This window comes from Rhinopithecus bieti, unplaced genomic scaffold (genome assembly GCF_001698545.2).
Source record: "Rhinopithecus bieti isolate Rb0 unplaced genomic scaffold, ASM169854v2 scaffold_32083, whole genome shotgun sequence".
Lineage (NCBI taxonomy): Eukaryota > Metazoa > Chordata > Mammalia > Primates > Cercopithecidae > Rhinopithecus > Rhinopithecus bieti.
The window spans coordinates 2,418,960-2,437,241 of record NW_016814096.1 but is presented as its reverse complement, the minus strand read 5'-3'; the positions used below and the strand labels follow the sequence as shown (position 1 = coordinate 2,437,241).

The 18,282-nt window shown below is 44.3% G+C and overlaps 1 protein-coding gene across 8 annotated transcripts in view; it reads right to left on the bottom strand.

Moving 5' to 3' along the window:
- EHF (ETS homologous factor) overlaps positions 1-18,282 on the bottom strand; it is a 42,724-nt gene that overhangs the window by 6,082 nt on the left and 18,360 nt on the right. For 4 of the 8 annotated variants that reach the window (XM_017849729.1, XM_017849732.1, XM_017849731.1 and 1 more), the window contains 6 exons: positions 14,964-15,063; positions 11,044-11,289; positions 8,676-8,738; positions 6,120-6,188; positions 5,932-6,000; positions 838-900 (listed from right to left, as the gene is read on the bottom strand). In XM_017849729.1, coding sequence (XP_017705218.1) covers positions 838-900; positions 5,932-6,000; positions 6,120-6,188; positions 8,676-8,738; positions 11,044-11,289; positions 14,964-15,060 — 607 coding nt within the window. In that variant the 5' untranslated portion in view covers positions 15,061-15,063. Of the gene's footprint in view, positions 1-837; positions 901-5,931; positions 6,001-6,119; positions 6,189-8,675; positions 8,739-11,043; positions 11,290-14,963; positions 15,064-15,227; positions 15,307-16,731; positions 16,749-18,009; positions 18,199-18,282 lie in introns of those variants that run through there. The other 4 variants (XM_017849730.1, XM_017849734.1, XM_017849733.1 and 1 more) reach the window with 4 other exon arrangements.

The window sequence follows — 18,282 nt, the reverse complement described above, 5'->3', positions numbered from 1 at the left end:
TTTTTTTTTTTTTTTTTTTTTAGACAGGCTATCACTCTGTGGCTCAGGCTGGAGTGCAGTAGTGCAGTTACAGTTCATTGCAGCCTAGACCACTCTGGCTCAAGCGATCCTCCTGCCTCAGCCTCCCAAGTAGCTGGGACTACAGGCATGTGCCACCATGCCCAGCTAATTCTTGTATTTTTTGTAGAGATGGGGTCTCGCCATATTTCCCAGGCTGGTCTTGAACTCCTGAGCTCAAGTGATCCACCCACCTCGGTCTCCCAAAGTGCTGGGATTACAGGCCTGGATTACACCATCTTGATTTCTTTCTGTGTTTCACCCACAGTTCCACGTATCTGATATTTTGTATATGTTCATAAGATTTTATTACTGGAGGAGATCCAACTCCCAAAAAGCAGTGTTGAATCTTAAGGAAAAACAGTCATTTCTTGGAATGGGAACTCTGCAAAGGTAGGAGCTCAACATTTAGCAAAAGAAAGGATGATATATCTCAACTGTTTCTTCTTATCTTGCTCCTCTTCCCACCCTTTTCTTCTGGGAGAGATGGAAATTGCTAACCCCATGCCTGAAGCAGTTCTTAGGCACTAGGTGTCTCAGTTTTAGAGCACATATGACAGAACAAGGAGGAAATATCCAGTAAGGCTCCACTTTGAGAAACAGCTGCAGAGGGGGTTACTTTGCTAGCAAGTGATGCCTCTGTTTTCTCACTCCACCCTGTTTGGGATGAAGACATGAAGGCAGCAGACAGAGGCAATATTTGCTGAAAAACTAGTGGCCTCCAGATGTGCCCGATGTGATGGGAAGGACAAAAGGCCATCTGAAAGCCAGTCAACTTACTGTGCTTTTTGGTGTGACACTTGGCAGGGGGGTCTTGCTCCTTTTTTGTATCAGGTGACTCTGCTGAAGAGAAAAATGAGAGCCATTTAACTGACCTATTTTCTATAATTCTCTTTTTACTTCCTGCATCCACTCATTTAAGCAAAATTTACTGAGCACCTACTGCATGCCTGGCACTCTTTGAGTATGTGCTAGTGAACCAAACAAAACAGAGATGATAAATGCTATGGAGAAAAATAATGCAGGGTAAGAAATGGAGATAGATGTATGGACTTGGAAATAATTTGCAATTTGATACAAGGTGGTCATAGGAGACCTCTCTGATTCCACGACCTAAAGAATATGAGGGAGATGGTCATGCGGAGAGCTTGTGCAACAGCCTTCCATGTGTAAGACAGAAGTGCAAAGGCCCTGAGGATGATGTGTGTTTGGTATATGCATGCTGTAAGAGGCAGAGAGGGAGGAGCTGAGATTCTGATCATTAATGCCTTATGGGGCTTTTAAGGACATGACTCTGAGAAAGATGGAAGCCATTGAAAGATTTAGATCATTGAAAATTTTGTTTTTTTTTTTTTACATAATACAAAATGTAAACGTTTATAACAAAGGAAGATGGCTTTTAAGCCAGAGGAGTGCCCTTTTTTGGCATGCAAAGTTACATTTTAATCAGCCTGACAAAAGGGCCATTGAGTGGCCCAAGCTCAGTACAGAGGGCCATAGTGGACTATGGAAACACAGATTAGTTTAACAAATGACTCATTATGGCAACCTGTGGGACTATTACCAAAGAGGAGATGATGGAGCCGGACCTGGGAAATAAAGATTCTTCTCAGAAAGAAAATTAAATGATCTAGCCGCATGTGTGTGAGTGTGAGTGTGTGTGTGTGTATTGGGAGGACTAAAGCAGATCTTACGAAGACTCTCACACTCAAAAACCAGCCAATTCTAATACAAAATAGTCCCTAAATACAATCCAATTATTTTAAGAAATTGGGCCAGTAAAACTGATCTCTTCCATGTGCCCTTCCTAACCTAGGGTCCCTTGACCCAGTGTGGCCTTCAAGGGCACCTAGACTGACTGAAACCATATGTGAAGGGAGAGGGTTCACAGCACCCATTCAGTTATCAAGAGAGGCCTATTATTCAAAAAAGCTATGAACTGTCAGCCATTAGCTCCTAATTAAATTGGTTAAGAAAAAAAGCTACTATTTACTGAGCACTTACTATGTGCCAGGCACTGTACTACGCACTTTACATGAATCACTTTATTTAATTCACACAATAACTCCATGAGGCAGGTACTAATATGATCCACAGTTTTCAGCTGTGGAGGATCTGAGAAACAGAGGGGTCAAATGACTTGTCTAGAGTCACACAGCTGGAATGTGGTGCCAGGATATGAACACAAACAGTTTGAATCCAGAAGCTTTACTCATAACCACAATTCTATGTCATTTCCAGAAATGATGGCCTACACATAATCTCCCTTTGCACATAACAGATTTCACACAAGCCTTTCCTGCCAAGAATCAGGTTCACTTCTATAATGCTCTTGTTAGTGAAAAAGATAATTTCAATCTGACAATTCTATATTTCCCAACGTTCATGGACCCTTTCACCCATCTTATCACCCAGCTAATCAAGACTCAGTGTTCCCAGCAATTTCTCGAAACGTCATGGCAGGATGGAGAGAGAGATTTAATAAGACCTCAGTAAACGAGAAACCTCTCATCCTGGTTAAGAATTTATCTCCTGGCATTGTCACTAGCAGGGCCTGCACCTGACTTGGGTTTCTCTGAAATCCGAGAGGACAAATTCACAGGAAATGCAAAGAGACTTCACTCTCCCTCTCTGTGGGTTGCAGGGTGAGGTTGCAACATCTCATCAGGATGTAACAATATTGCAACAGGTCTGGCATCCACTCCCGTTTCCAAGTGATACATCACTCTGACAGGGCCACGTTGTACTGCAGACAAAGAGTGGCATTTACCCAGCAGGCCACAAGCAAAGCTCATTTTCAAATGACATCCAGGAGGGATGCAGGGCCATTCTTTCAGAGCCAGGAGTTGAATTCAGAAAAATACAAGAGTCTCAGTATATTGGCCTCAATTATTGCTTCTGGGTTCCTAGTTGATTTAGAATTAGTTACTTTAGAGTTCAGGTGCCTTTGTGAATAAGATGAAAACCTTGCACCCTCTCCTCAGAAAAAATGCACATATATGCACACATGAAATTTTGTCAACAATTTCAGGGGGGTGTGGCCCATGTAGCAGTCCATGAACTCTAAAACCCCTAGGCCAGATAAACCATGAGGAAATATTCTTTGAGTTGTCAGCCATTTACCCAAGCTAGGCTCCATCCAGTTTAGGAATGTTCTTTTTTAAATCCCCAAATAAAAATCTTTCCATCATCATAAAAGGGAATAAGCAGTCAAAGGCAAAAAAAGAACCTAATTTCTTCCAGCCCCCTCTTCCTGTTGCAGTGTGCAGGGATAAGCCATGGAATCACTGGCCTGCGTTACCACTGATATCTTTTGATCTTTAACCTCGCTTTAATATGTGTCCTCCTTCTGCCCTAGAATAAAAGTCAAGACTTTGAAGTTAGCCATGTGGTTAAGTGATTCATTCTTATAAAATAATGGCTTGCCCTGGAGAAGTTGTCCAGCCTAGCTTTCTCTTGCTCGGCTCCCAGGCACTTCAGGCCAACGTCCATCCGGTCCAGGCAACGGCAGCAACAAGCCACAGGTTTGTGATGCCAGTGCGAGAGCATGACTTCAGCTAAGCTGCTTCGCAAGAAGCAAAGATTAGAAACATTTGCATATGATTCAGCTGTGAGCCATTTCTTTACGGGATATACAAATTTCAGTGTTCTAATAGACCGTGCCACCCTAGCTTTAGGCTCAACAAGTCAGTGGATAAACACATCAAGCCTGAGCTGGCATGACAGGCTGGAGGACTGTCGAGCAGAACAGGACACTGGCAGCAGGCATTTTATGAAATGGGCAGATGACAGAGAAATCAAAACAAAGCCTGTTTCCCCACCTGCATTTATCACAGAGGGCATCAGTTTATGCTGAGCCTCGCCTTAGCTCAGCTGGTAACTAGCATTAAAACATAGAAAGATATTTCACTGCATTCAATTTCACGGGAACTTGAAATATAAAGACTCAGGCAAATGACCAAGGTTTTCCTGGGGGTTCTGGTTCCATGCAGTAGAGACTATAAACTATTCTGAAAGAAACTGACCCATATAAGGCTGTAATTAACTATCCTACTGAAGGGCTATTACCCCAACTAATACACCAACCCCAGAGACTGCCTTGATTCTTTAGGGCCTGGGTGGTTGATCTCATTTTCCAGCCTGGTTTACAATCACAGGATAGGAATGGGGAGCTGCAGCAAACAAGGATCAGAAGGATAAGGAGAGCAGATTCCTGAACTCATCTTAAGAAGGACTATTGAAAAATACAACCGGTGGACTCAGGAGACAGTGAGTTCCTTGCTGCAAATGCGAAAGCAGAAACTGGTCTCTAAGGCCCCTGTTGATTTTGAGATTCTAGAAGGTGTAAGTCAAGATGTAGAAGAGGATGACCCGGCTGTCAGGGCAGCAGAGCTGTAACTATGACATTTTGGTTTCCCGGGTACGTCAAGACACACTAGCCCCTGAGGCTCAGGAAGTGGTTGGTTCAGCTTTATTCTTAGTTGGAATTTTTTGCCATAAGTCAAAGACCCAACTGGAAGGATGGAAGGATGTGGGAGATGACACTGTAGGAAGTCGCAGAGGAACTCAGAGTGTGACTCGGGAGGTTTCCTCAGCCCTGAACCCCGTGGTCTTGACTGAGTGGTAATGATTGCCATGGAAATTTTACCTCGGTTGGCTCAGTTCCCCCAGAATAGCAAATACACAGCCAAGCCTTGACAGTATTTGATCTATTTCCTAATTTTAACAAATGCTTCAAGTGACACATAATGCTAAGGGCTACTGGGGGAAGGAAAAGTCGAGAGCTACTCTGGCCTCAGCTTTTAACCTCAATTCCAGAAGCATTTACACTGGCTCCCAGCCCCATCTTATTTAAGGGGCTTGACCCAAACAAAACCTCAAACCAAAACCTTTCATTATTTCCGTTCTCAAAAGCAAAACAAAACAGAAGAAAAAAAAAAAAAAGGGAAGGAAGGGTTGCAGACTAATTTCTTTCACAAAGACCCAATTAAATCCCAGTTCTGAAGTTGCTCCAAATTTAATTCCAGGAGAGAGGCACTATCACTTGTGACTGATGTCTAAGTGCCATTTCATAGACCTAAAGGGATCCACAAGTCTGTACCCAGATCACAGGAAACCATAAGATCCTCTTTCAACCAATTCCCACGGTGTACGTGCCAATGCACCTATTTGTAGGTGAGGGTGGTAATCTGAAATCCCCTCTCCCAGACTCCCAACATCCCAATCTTCTCACCCATTGTAACCTTGGTTAAGAAGCATAGATAGCCCCAGTTGCATCCAACCTTAACCAAATGCAGCTAATGTGAACATAACTCATAAAATGCAGGTGCTCTGACTGATTAGAGAGCACTGATGAGTCATCAGAATTAGACTTAAAAACTGACAAAATAGTGTAACTACGGGGATTCTGGAAATTTCCGATGGCTGCCTTTTCACCCAGAAACCATCACTACAGGTTCACGGACCTTTGAACTTCACTATGAGGTATTCTTTCTCTAAAGTCAAATGTAGTTTGTTGAAAATTAAATATAGCCTTATTTCCCATAAGTATACCCAAATTCGAATAATTTTATCAGTTATATTGCAAGAGTAAGTTTTCGTTGAAAATAAAGAAAAGCCTAAACAACTTTTCTTGTCACAACAGAGTGACTAGTTTCACAGGAGACCAACATTTTGCCTAGAGGATCCCTACTGGCCATCTTCAATGTACAAATATTGCCTCAAACGCAAACCTCGTCTAATGGTAACTCCATTCCTTTCCTAGCCCTTCAATTAGAAAGACTCCAGCAAGGTAGAAATGCAGATTGTTGGTAATTCCCACCAATTCTCCCTAAGTACTAGGCACACCCAGCCTCAGATGTGATGACAGCTTACCAATAGGAAGGTGACTGGTGGTTGTCATGGAGATCTGAGCCCGGCAGAAAGTTTTGCTGTCCAACAGATCTGTGGCCATGAAAAGATAAAGGACATTTAGAGTCCCCCCACCTCACAATAGAACACTGCGGCTCTTAGACAAACAGAATAAGAACATAAAGGGCCTTAAGTGTCAGGGAGTTAGTTACCTACTGTGCTACCATAGTTGGTGTCATATAAATAGTTCTCATCTTTCCAGGTGTTCATGATGGAAGGGTCTACAAAAAATAGAGAAGGAGAATAGTCAGTGATCATTTTCCCTAGGGAGAAGAGGCTGCGTTTTCTAACTCATTGTTCATCAACAAGGTATGGGGGGTGAGGAGTGGTCCTCAGAGACAAGGGATATGATTCTGCTTCAGTTGCGTTACTTTGTAATAATGTTGTCTAATTTTCCTTTCAGCATCCTCGGGGAAATGGTCTCATCCACGTGTTCCATACCTATTGCATTTTTAGGGAAGTGAGAGAAGTTACAAGAATGGGAACCTGTCCTAGACTAGTGGTTCCTGGGAATTTTCCTAACCTGGCTTGGCATTGTTTTGCATTCTACTACATAATCACCACAATATTTTTACCCTCGGATGTGGTGGGGGGAAAGCTTTGTGAGGGATAAATTTATTTAAATGTATAATAAATAATTAACAAGTATCTTTTTCTATTAATGTCTTCCTTGGAGGGTTAATGATGTTTCTTTCAGGAAGAATCTAGTCAATCTTATCACAATTTCTTTGTTGCTGAACTCCAGAGATTTGTCATCCAAGTTGGATGACAGCCCCCTCCCTCTAGGATTTTTCCAATTAGCTTAAAGGATGACATGAAATTCTCAAAACAAAACCAAGGAGAAGGGGTGGAGAGTGTTACTAAATCAAACAAACACCTTTTAAGAGTGGGGCCCCATTGCCCCATCGCAGAAAAGAAGTGCTCTTGTACTCTGTCTCTCTCTCTCTTTCTTCTGTGTGCTGCCGTAAGCACATCTCACTTTGATTGACTCTTCAGATTTCAGATTCAAAGGGAATTCCCCTCCACCTACCCCAAATGGAGCTCAATTCCCACACAATCCCCAGATCTGGGCTGGTCTCCAACAGAAGCATTTTGTTTCTTGGCTAGCCAAAAGCTGTAAGATCTCTCACCTTGTCCTCACCAGAAACTTCCTGCTTTCTCCTCACCGCAGACCTAGGTTACCCTCAGCTCCCCTCCTTGCTAGGTTCTGAATTTTAGGGCCGGGGTGTAAGCCACTGACTGTGTTTCATTTTGTTTTTATAGCACAAATGATATAAAACCTGACTTACTGGCTAAGTCCTCCTGTTTACGACATAGGGATTTAGCCAGTATTTTAGCTAATAGCTACATGTTTGGACACCCCAAGCCCAATCTCTTGGGGTTACACCCTCTCTCCTTGTTGGGTCACCTTGTACACCTGTTGTTGTCTCTGAAAACAAATTGAACCAAAGAGGTTTGGGGGTGTTGGCCCCTCTATGAATGTCTTCTTCCTTCCTCCTAGGGTGGACCTTCTTCTCCACCCTTCCACTCAGCTTTTCTGAACTGGCAACACAAGAATGTCTGGATGGTCAAGAAGGAATTATCAAGTTATTTGGGACCTCTCCAGTATTACCCTGGCTCCTTCAGTGGGGCTGTCTGTCAGGTCAAGCAGGGGAGGGGGTGCCATCCTCCTGACCAAGTCCTGCATCCATCTCTAGGGCAATGCCAGGCCTGTAAAGCACAGAACATCCAGATGGCCCATCCCCTGGCCTCTGAAGAGAAGAGCATGGCTAGCAAAGCCTAATTCACATGCTTAGCATTTTGCTTTTTTCTTTAATAATGAATGGTAGGCCAGCCCACTTATAAAAGGGTAAATAACTGCATGGGCCAATTTTGGCCCCAAGTGACTCATAAATCACCTGTATGTCAAATTCTGTCCTTGGTGACTGGGAAACATCCTCAGGGAGGCCTGTGGCAAGCTCGGTTGGCCCATGTGGCTCACAGGCTCCCTGGCATGAACATGGGGAGTGACCTAGGAGCAAGAGTTGCTGCACAGTTTTATGATGGCTCATAGACTTTGGAGGACAGTCTCCAGGAGACAGATTTAGGACAGGGGAAAGGAAATGAAAATGAATGTAGATGCTATGGGACTGTAGCCTCTGCTCAGAGCCCAGAATTGTGTCCTTCATATAAAAACACACGGAAGGCAGGAGTTGGGTTGCAGGTACCTTTGTACATCTCTGCAGAAGCTCCCTAGGGCCCCTAAAAATTTGTTAGCTACAACACCAAGTCAACATCTTCCCCCTTTTGGTGAAACGCACTCCCCTCAAGGGAGGAGGGAGAGAAGAGGAGACATTGCCCCTTCCTCTTCTCTTTGCAAACTTGGCCAAGTCCAGTCCCTGACACTTTTTGTAGTGGGGAGGCCCACCTTATATTCTGCATTTCCTTGGCTACTGGCCTGAGGTCTGGATGATGCCACAACCAGGAGTAGGAGGCAGAGAAGTGTGGCTCCCCATAAGTCTATAAGTCGGAAATAGGTGGCAGTCACTGGTTGCAAGGGCAAGAATGAGGTTCATGGTGGGGGTGGCCTATCAGAGACAGCCAGGGAAAAGGCCTCCCTGCATTTCCTGCAAAAAAACTTGCTCCCACATTCTCTCTTACCCTCTCCCAACTATCCTCCCCAGAGCTTTGCCTGACTAGATTGGCTCCCTTTGTCCACTACTACTCACCAGTTTGTTCAGTCTTGACTATGACATTCTGTGTGGACTGGAACAGGTCACTACTGCACTGGCCTGTGAAGGACAGATTGGGATAGTCAGAGAGGATGGAGCCAGAACTGGGTGCTTAAATGAGGACAGAAATGGCTTCTTTGCAGAGCTTCTGCTATCCTACTGCCTGGTCACCTATGTTTGTTTATGGGAGGGGGTTTCTCTGTTAGCCTCTACAAACTCAAGCCTGCAGTTTCTGACCCCAGAAAATCAGGAATCTAAGGCACTACATTAGAAGCAATTCTTTGATGTGGTATAGTAAAGGCATCCAGTATGGTGGAAATAGAACTTCAGAAGCCCTGTTTTTCCACTACTAGCTATGAGGAAGGTGTGTGCCCTTTACCTTTCTGGGTGTCAGTTTTCCCATCTGTAACAAGATTAAACTAGATAAGGTCACTAGATGACTTCTAAGGTTCTTTCCCATACTAAGATATGATATGAAAATGAAAATGTAGGGAAAACCGTTTTAACTAGCTTGATTCTTCTTTGATTTAAAATCTAATCAAAGCCATCATGATTACATCCAATCTGTGAGATATGTCTGGACAAAATGCAGTGACTCTTTCCTTATTTATGTCTCAGCACATATACAAGCAGTGCACATCACATGTCCTTGTTTGCTTGCAATTCCTCTCCCATTATCATATATGACACACACACACACATATGTAAATGCACAAATGAATCTAGTATGTTTTTCTTCCCCAGACAGATTATAAACATCTCAAGAGTGGAAGTCATGCCTTTAACCTCTCTGACATTCAGTCTTCCCACCTGTAAAATGGGCACAATGTTTACTTTGTCATAAAGTTATTAAATGAGTTAATTCACTTACAGTGCCTAGTATAAGTAAATACTCAATAAATGTTAGTTAATAGAATGTCTACACAAAGGCAAACAACAAAAGAGTGAGAAATCTGGCTGGACATTAGGAACTCAGAGGCTACAGCAGCATGTGGTGAGACCAAACAAGCCATGGGAGGTCAGAGAGGGAAGGTCTAAGACGACCACAGCACCTCCCAGGCCTCCCTGCCTCAGGCCTCAATCAGGGTAAAGCTTTAAAGGAGTGGATTTAATTGGGGGTGGAAGTAAATATTTTTAATTATTCAAGTGTAAGTCTGATCTCTCTGAAGATTCCTGAGGGTTATTTATAGAGCCTTGTTTGGTTTGATTCTAGTCAAAGAAAACTGAGCAGCCACCAATGTGAGGGCGATGGGAAGCAGGGTGTGGCCAGGGAGTTGAATGACATCGTCTAAAACGGCCGCGGCAGCCACAAGCTCTGCTGCAAGGCCCCAGGTTCTCTCAGTGTTGATGGCTGTTGCCAGGGTATGACTCTGGTTCACAGCCCTGGAGCTCATGCTGCCCAACTCCCGGTTACTTGCCCAAACATGGGTTCTACCAAGACATAAATGCCTTTTCCAGTACCAACAGGCCAACTCCCTATTCTTAAATATTGCTACTTTTCAGGATGCCCATAGTTCTCAGAAGAGCTAGATTTTTACAGCCACTATCAGGGGAACCTTATGCCAGTGTCAAAACCATTCTGCAAGGTCAGTTGTCCACCCTACTAGGTCTTACATGTCAGTATAGGATGTGTTCGTGTGTGAATAATCTACCATTCAAGGACAACATCTGGTGTGGTGGCCCATCCCTGTGCTAGGGGAAGCCTCAGAGAGACATCTGGGGCATTAGGGCAACAGAAATTCCGGAAACCACCACAGAAATATTCCCCATACATGTATCTAGACCATATGTTCTAACCCTTTTTTTAAGTTACAGACCTTTTAAGAATCTGCTGAAGTATTGTGAGTCTTTTCCCCTCCCAAAATACAAACATAATTCTAGTTTCATATATCTTCTTACCACCCTTAGAACCCTATCTTAAGAACCTAGGTCTAGAAGGTTGTTTGAGGTTGTGTGTGTGTGTGTGTGTGTTTTGTTTGTTTGTTTTGTAACCATGATGATCTTTAACAAGCAAGTGACTGGATGTTAAACTATTGAACCCTGTTTGCAAAGGAAAGAAGAAAACATTTTCCAAGGGTAGTAAATATTCTATGAATTCCTAGACAGCTTTTGTCTTCCTGAAAATTATCACCATAAGGAGAGGATTAAATTACACTACCATTTATAAGGGATTAGCCACACCAGGTACCCTAGGCTTCAATCCTGTCCTCTCATCTTCCTTCCACTTCCCTGTCTTGGGACATGGTAATTTGGAAGTGAGACCACTCTTTATTGTCCCTGACAAAGAATCCTGTCATCTGCAGAATCTCTGTTCTTCCAGCTGGCTCCTAGCAGGGTAGGGAGAGACACAGAAAGAGAGAGTCACCGTTCCACTTAAGATGCTGCAAGTTGCTGTAGAGGAGCTGCCCCGCCGTCCCTGCCGCTCGGGTGAACTCCTGCAAACTCATGCTGCAGAGATGCTCGCCGTTGATGTCGAACTCTTGGAAAGGGATACAACTGGCATCCAGCTGGTTGGTGTCCAGGAGGTGCTGGAGCCACTCCCACACCTGGTACTTGGTCCAGTACTGAGGATGAATTTCATGCCACTGGCCTCCAAAAAACCCGCTGGAAACTATAAAACAGGAGGCAGTCTCGTGAGTGACCCCTGGCTGTTCCTGGCCATAGTATCTGACACAGGGATGCACTATTGGCTGCCAGATATCTCAGAGACACAACCACAGTCTGTGTATGTGCCAGCATGGGGGATGGAGCAGAAATGCATCTTCATGTCCTCCCTAGCATGCTACCTACCCCTGGGCACTGGATGAGGACAAGAGAGCTGAAATGCTCAGAGCTCATTCCCCCGCTCACCCACAGTAAAATATCACGAAAGCTAGAGCATTGCTATCATTTCAGCAATTTATTAGCTTATTGTTCATACCTGAATAGTTCTGCTCCTCTTTTCTCTCACTCACTCTCTGTCACTTTTTTCTCTCTTATACACACACACACACACACACACACCCCAAACTCAGACCATTTTCAACCAAAAATAAGGCCTGAAATTAAGGTTGTTTTCTATATGATGCCTTTGCTTTTCCTCAAAGTGGTCCAGATTATTGATCTGCTAACTGGACTGATATCTCACTGTGCCAGCCTAGTCATTATAGCTATCATGATGTCACTTCCCTACTCAGTTACCTTTAGTAGTTCCCATCACCCACTGAAATTAGGCATAAAGCTGCCTAGCTAGGCATTGAGGCTCTTCACTAACTCTTCTTCAAGTAATCAATAACTCTTGTCTTTTTTCTATGCTGTTCTTTCAGTTCAGCTTGTGTTCTACCTCTCACTCCTGTTGAATTTCTACCCATCTTTCAAACTCTGACCACCCCTTAAAGTCATCACCAATCCCCCCAACTTGCCTCAAGGGCTCACTGCCCTCTTACTCTCCAGGAGACATGCTTGGTATTTCTCCTAATGGCTTTGTCATGTTCTGTTTTCCTCTACAAGTCTCTAAGTGCCATCTTATTCTCCTTTGTAAATTGTATGTTTGAGGTCACAGACTGTTTTACTCCTCTTTGTATCACCTATAAAAATGACCTCAGAGACCTTGCCATAGTAGACGCTCACCATATATTTATTTAATGGAATATGTTTTTGAAGGAGAAATAAGGTAGGCATCTGAGGAGTTGGGAGGTGCATTTATAAGATGGTGCATTCAGATACTGATGAAGAAGTGCAGTTCATTCACCTGGATAAATATTGCTGAGCCTAATATGTGCTAGCCGTCTAAATACGTGACTCATGCTCACTTAAAAAAAAAAACATTCCATAGCCTGCCCAAAGTTTTGGGGCAATGGAAAAGACAGAGCCAGCATCTGAGGGCATGGAACAGGGTTGAGAGAGTTTACAGTTCCCTTGAGAATAGACGTCGGCAAAGAGCTCTCTTTCAGGAAAGGTGAGTGAGAGGGGCAAGAGGCAAAGACTATTGCATCCCACCAAGCTGAAGCAAGGGAAATCCAACTGAACATGACACATGGATATTCCAGTAAACTCAAGGGTGGACCAGTAGAAGAAAATGTAGTGCAAGAAAACTGTCTCTAACTTTTTCTTCAAGGTCACACCAGATCAGTTCTTCTCAAAATTTAATATGATCGTAAATCACCAGGGAATATTGTTCAAATGCAGATTCTGATTCAACAGGTCCGGGGAGAAGCCTGAGTTTCTGCATTCCTAGCAAGCTTCCATGTGATGCTGATGTTGCTGGTCTATTGAATTACAAGGAGCTAAAGGCCTCAGAAAGGTTTGACTCCCATAATGCCCATGGTCCAGCCCACAACACCCTCAGAGGGGAGACTGAAGTGGAAATGTTTCTGACCCAATCCCTCTTCTTCCTCATTCATTCAGAATCCATCCATGGCTTCCAGACCTCAGAAGCACTAAGAGGAGGAGGTCAGGTTTATCTAGTGCACAAAGGTGACCGCCATTAGCAATACCCATCACTCACAGTATGCACTTAGCTCCTCGTACCTCATGGCCAAACAAAAGCAGCCCCCAGCCCTCAACATGGGCTCTAAAGAAGAAGCCAATAGTCCGGGATTGGGGCGGAATGGAACAATCTAATCTAAAATCTAATTATATGGAAATAGTCCCAAATACACAGACCTTGGGCTCGATCTTTCCATTTCCCCCAATTTTTGGTGCCTCACTAATAAAGCTGTCTAAGGATGGAAAATATATTTTTGTGGCTCCCCAAGTCTTTCATCTTTATTTTTCTAAATTAATTGTCATGCTATGACAGTACAGCTCCGGTTTTGGCAACAAGAGGCACCAACTTTTAATAACCTAGCAGCACATCTAGAATAATCTCATCTGCAAACTTAATATGGTCTAGATTAAAAGATAGTCCCTGCTAATGTATCTTGTTCAAACTTGGAAAATCAGGGATTTTTGTCTGAAGTTAACTGGGGAGATTCCACATCAGACAGAGAACCCACCAAATTCCTGAAGTTTCAGGAGACACAATAAAAATTCCTATGAGTTCACATCCTCTCTGCCGTTCAACTGATCTCCTTCTCCTCTTCAGTCTTGATCAAGGCTGAGCTTTCTTTGAGATCTCTGGAATTTAAGAAATAAAAGTGGCACCCCAGTTCTACCTCCTGCTGAACACATTTCCCCAACTTTCTTCAGAGCAAGCAAGAGAAATGCTGCCTTCATTGAGGGGCCAGGGTCCGGCGGATGCCAAAGACTTCCAGTTTTATTTAGAATCCACTTTCTGGGTCCTCACAGGGTATCTGAGGCTCACAACAGAAAATGTAACTGCCCAGAAAGTGCAGCAGTTTGAGGGGGCAGATGACTGAGTAAGGGAAGCTCACCTGCTCACCCTTTCAACCATGTTTGACTAGGATTCCAAATTAAAAGAGGTGGAGCTCCACATGGATCAGCACTCCCTGCAGAATAACTCTCCCATTATCCTCCCACTCCTGCTTCCTCTCAAGCTCTGGTCACCAACAAACCATCTCCATATTTCAAAGCAAACTCGAACAGCAGAGCCTCTGGCAGGGAGATTGGCAGTGGGTGTGGATCAAGAAGAGGCCCAGAGCTTCCTAAACTCACTGCTGTTGGATGCACAGCTGAATGCCTACACTGGATGGCTTCACAATGGGGTGTGGGGTTCCTGATTCAGCAACAACTTGATTCAGGGATTCAACTTGATTTAGGGATTCAGCTTCATTCAGGAAGCCACAGGCTTGATCACCAAACCTCCTATACGCCCCACCACCAGGTCCCCTCTTCTTCTAATAGACGTGTTCTAGATTAAAGCACTAGGGAGAACACGTGTTCTCCTTACAAATCTCCTCTCCCCTTTCAAAGAGAGGCCACTGGAAGATGAAAAAGAAAGACTAAACTGCTATAACCCTCTCCTTCCTAACCTCCACGCACACGCACATACACATGCACATACACACCCTTTTTCTCCTAGCCTACCTTGGTATCCCAGCAAAACACTATTAAAACCTTCAACACGGAGTCTTTCCTTTAGGCATCTCTTCTACCTGCCTCACTGCCAGGCTGTCAATCTGGAACCTTTAATTTTGGGAGGAGGCAACAGAATATCTCAAATGAGCTTTTGTCTGGAACCCTGGGGGCCGGTAGGGAACTCCGAAATTGAGTTTTCTCCATTCCTTCTTGTCCCACATCTTCTGCTGAAAAGCCTATATTTTTCAAACATTAGGCTGGGAGAAGAAGTAAAGCAAAGAGCCCCCACAGCACAGCAGTGACACCAACACCCACAGGCCCCCTTACCATTGCACGTGGAGTAGCTGTCTGTCCAGGCTGGCGGCTGGTGAAGGAGGTTGTTGCCGGGGTTGAGATTCATTACACCACCTCCTTCCAGAATCATGATCTGTTAGGGGATGAAACAGCCTGTTCAGTCATTGCCTCTTGGACAAATGTCATTTGAAAGTGCAGATCACAGAGTAAATTTAGGAAGAAAATAAAGAGAATTTGTCCTTCCACCCATTGCCTGCCACCCATTGCCAAAGCCTTTTTTGTAAAAGCAAAACTCACAGCAATTAAAAATTTCCAGGTTCAATTTTCATATGCATGAGGCAAGTTTTTACAGCCACCCATTCATAAATGAATAATCTCTGATCAGGAATGAAGCGGGAGGAAAATGCAATACCTGCTCCCAGGGCGAGGCTGGCTGGCATCCAAGTGGTTTTTTTTTTTTTACAAAAGTGAAAATGCCAAAGAGATTTTATTTAAAGTATTTAAAGTGCAATTTCAATCATTGAAAATCCAAGCCGGTGGCAGCACAGCCCCAGCACCTGTGTGGGAGCTCGGACTGCAATTGCACCTGCACACCCAGTAACAAGTTTTCTCAGTGTGGGTGTCTGCCACAGGCTGGGCTGGTCGTCAGAGGGCCTCAATCATATTTTAATAGAGCTCTTCAAGTATCTGGCTTTCTGATAATATCAGGAATCAGTTGGTTTCTCTGACAGACACTGCCCATTTCTGATAAAGAAAAAAAATTTTCCTTTCTGGTAATAATTATAACCATTTTTTTTCTCTCCTGTTAGAGACTTGGAGAATTTAGTGGGTTTCCAAGCTGACCTAAGTAAAAGTGGCTTCCTCAGTCTGTGGGATCATTTTCTCAGTAAAGGACTTGGGAGAAGAGATTTCTTCTGTGGGCCTGTTTGGGTTTATTTTATAGCAATGTAAACATTTTACACTTCAGAAATACTGTCTTCAATTCTCTGGTATTTATAAAGTCCCTACTCCCAAGCGGGGCACCCTCCACCTTTCAGACCAGAGCCCCAACTGTGTGTTCAGTCATTTAAACGAAGAGCAGCCTGTTTCCAGATCACTATTGGGCAATACCCAGAGGCTGTAAAAGTCACTTGCTCTTTATAAAAATGTTGAGGTAGGGAGAGGAATTCAGCTTTATAGCAGCAATTCATGGAAAATTTTCTGCCTGTTTTGGGGAAATTTTGCATCCTCGGGTATTATCAATGTCCACAGGAGTAAAATTGTCAATCCAGAAGATTTTCAGCCCTTGGCATTCCGTCCCCTAATTTAGCTACCACTCCTCTGGTTCTGTGTAGGGCCTGTCAGGGGAGAAGAGGGGTCTGCAGAAGGCATACGAATATATTCATGCATTCATTTATTCGACAAGTATTTATCAGCCTAGTAATAGGCTGGGCACTATTCTAGGTGCTGGGGAGAGAGCGGTAATTAAAGGGTGAACTAGGCTACACACAAACATGTATGATAATTATTAGCATCATCATCACTGCTGTTTGGTAAATCATTAGGACTGAATCCAGTCTAAGTAGAAGGTGGAGAAGGAAGACAGGGTAGGGATGGTGAACATTATAACAGCAAAGAGCCACTGGGTGGGAAGGTAGGAGAGCTGGATTCTATGTCCTGGCACCATGTATAGGAGCTTTGAAGCCAGAAGAGCTGGGGTCAATTCCAGGTCTTCCCACTTACTAGGTTAGTACTCACCCAGACATGTTACCTAACCTCTCGGAACCCAGTTTTCTCATATGCAAAATGCAGCTAATCATACCTCGTCTGTACATTGATTGGAGATTAAATGAGTTTCTGTACTTCCAGCACCTGGCACAAAGTAGGGCACGAATACACGTCAGGTGCTATGGTGAGAAGCGTCACTAGCTCTGTGGATAGGCTGAACCAGAAATTACACTGGGCCTCAGTTTCCCCACTTGAAAATTTAAAGATGGTGACTATACTGATTCGTAAGTTCCCTTTCTGAAAACCTCTTTGATTCTCACCCTCAGAGAAAGAAAACAAACTCATATCAAACTTTCTTTTCTTTTTCACAATAACTGGGCATTTTCCCATCCAGCTTTGTAGAGCAATTGCCCTAAAGCTAAGAAATCAGATTGGGAACTTCAAGGCGAAAGAAAGTCTCTAAGTCCCCAGACCGGGTGGCTGGGGGAAGGAGGAGGGCCCAGGGCCCAGTCTCTTGTTTGCTCAAGGCTGGGCTTGTTCCTTGCTAGCATTTGCTCAGCCACAAGCAGTGGAAAGGTTACTGTTTAACCCTGAAAGGGCTGAAGCTCAGAGCCCAGCCCATTTGCACGGAGGGATTGGCCTTCCAGGCTCAGGGAGGACAGGCAGGGGAGGGCTTCTCTAAAATTCTTTCACGAGGATTTACCTGCGGGGTTGTTTCAAAGTGATCGTTTCAGTGGCAGCACCTGCCTGGGCCAACTATGCTTCCTGACAAACAGAAAGCACGGTAGTGTGGAGGTTGAGCACCCAGGCTTTGGAGCTGGAGAGATGCAGGCTCAGATTCCAGTTCCCCTGCTTACTGTGGGTGACCCTGAGCCGGTGCCAAGTCTGTCTAGCCAAAAACATTCTGTTCCTCACTTTCTGTACCTGATAAATGGGAACAATACCAAACTCAAAGGGCTGTAAGAATCAAATGAGGTCATGCACATAGAGAGCTTGGCAAGTAGTGAAAAAAAAAGGATTTAATAAATGTTGCAGAACAACATGGGCCAGTTCTCCACCTGTGGCCAAATGCCCACAAGCCCCTCTCCTCAGGGCCAACGTCATTTTCCACCCTGACCTTCTGGAAGCATCCAGAACTTCTCCCAACCCGCAGAGATGTCTTTAAGACTACAGGGTGGCAGCTGCCCCATCGCTATCCTCCCACAAAAAGATGGCCTGTGCACAGCCCTGCTCCCTGCTGGCACTCCCTTTCCAAGGAAAAGCAGCCAGCATGGTGAGGGGCCCTTTTTTACAGGGCACATTAAGTGGTTTCCACTCATAAAAGAGTTTGTGTGGCTTAACCCTTAATGAGTCAGAGTTCACTTGAGCTCACCTGGGCTTGTAAGCAAAGAAGGTCAGAATCTCCGACCGGGCAGGGAGCTGCAGGGAAAGATGTCCTCAGGGTGGGCACATGAGGTCCAGGGCCAGTGTAGCTGAAGGCCTTTGGCCAAGTCCTACCCTCCTCTGAGGCACAGTTCTTCAGGTGTAGAGTGAAGACACTTGCCCCAACAGCCTCACAGGACTGTTGAGATGGAATGAGATCATGGATAACAAATGTGACTTGAGAGTTGTAAAAAAAAACCTTGTTATAACCACCTGACCCACA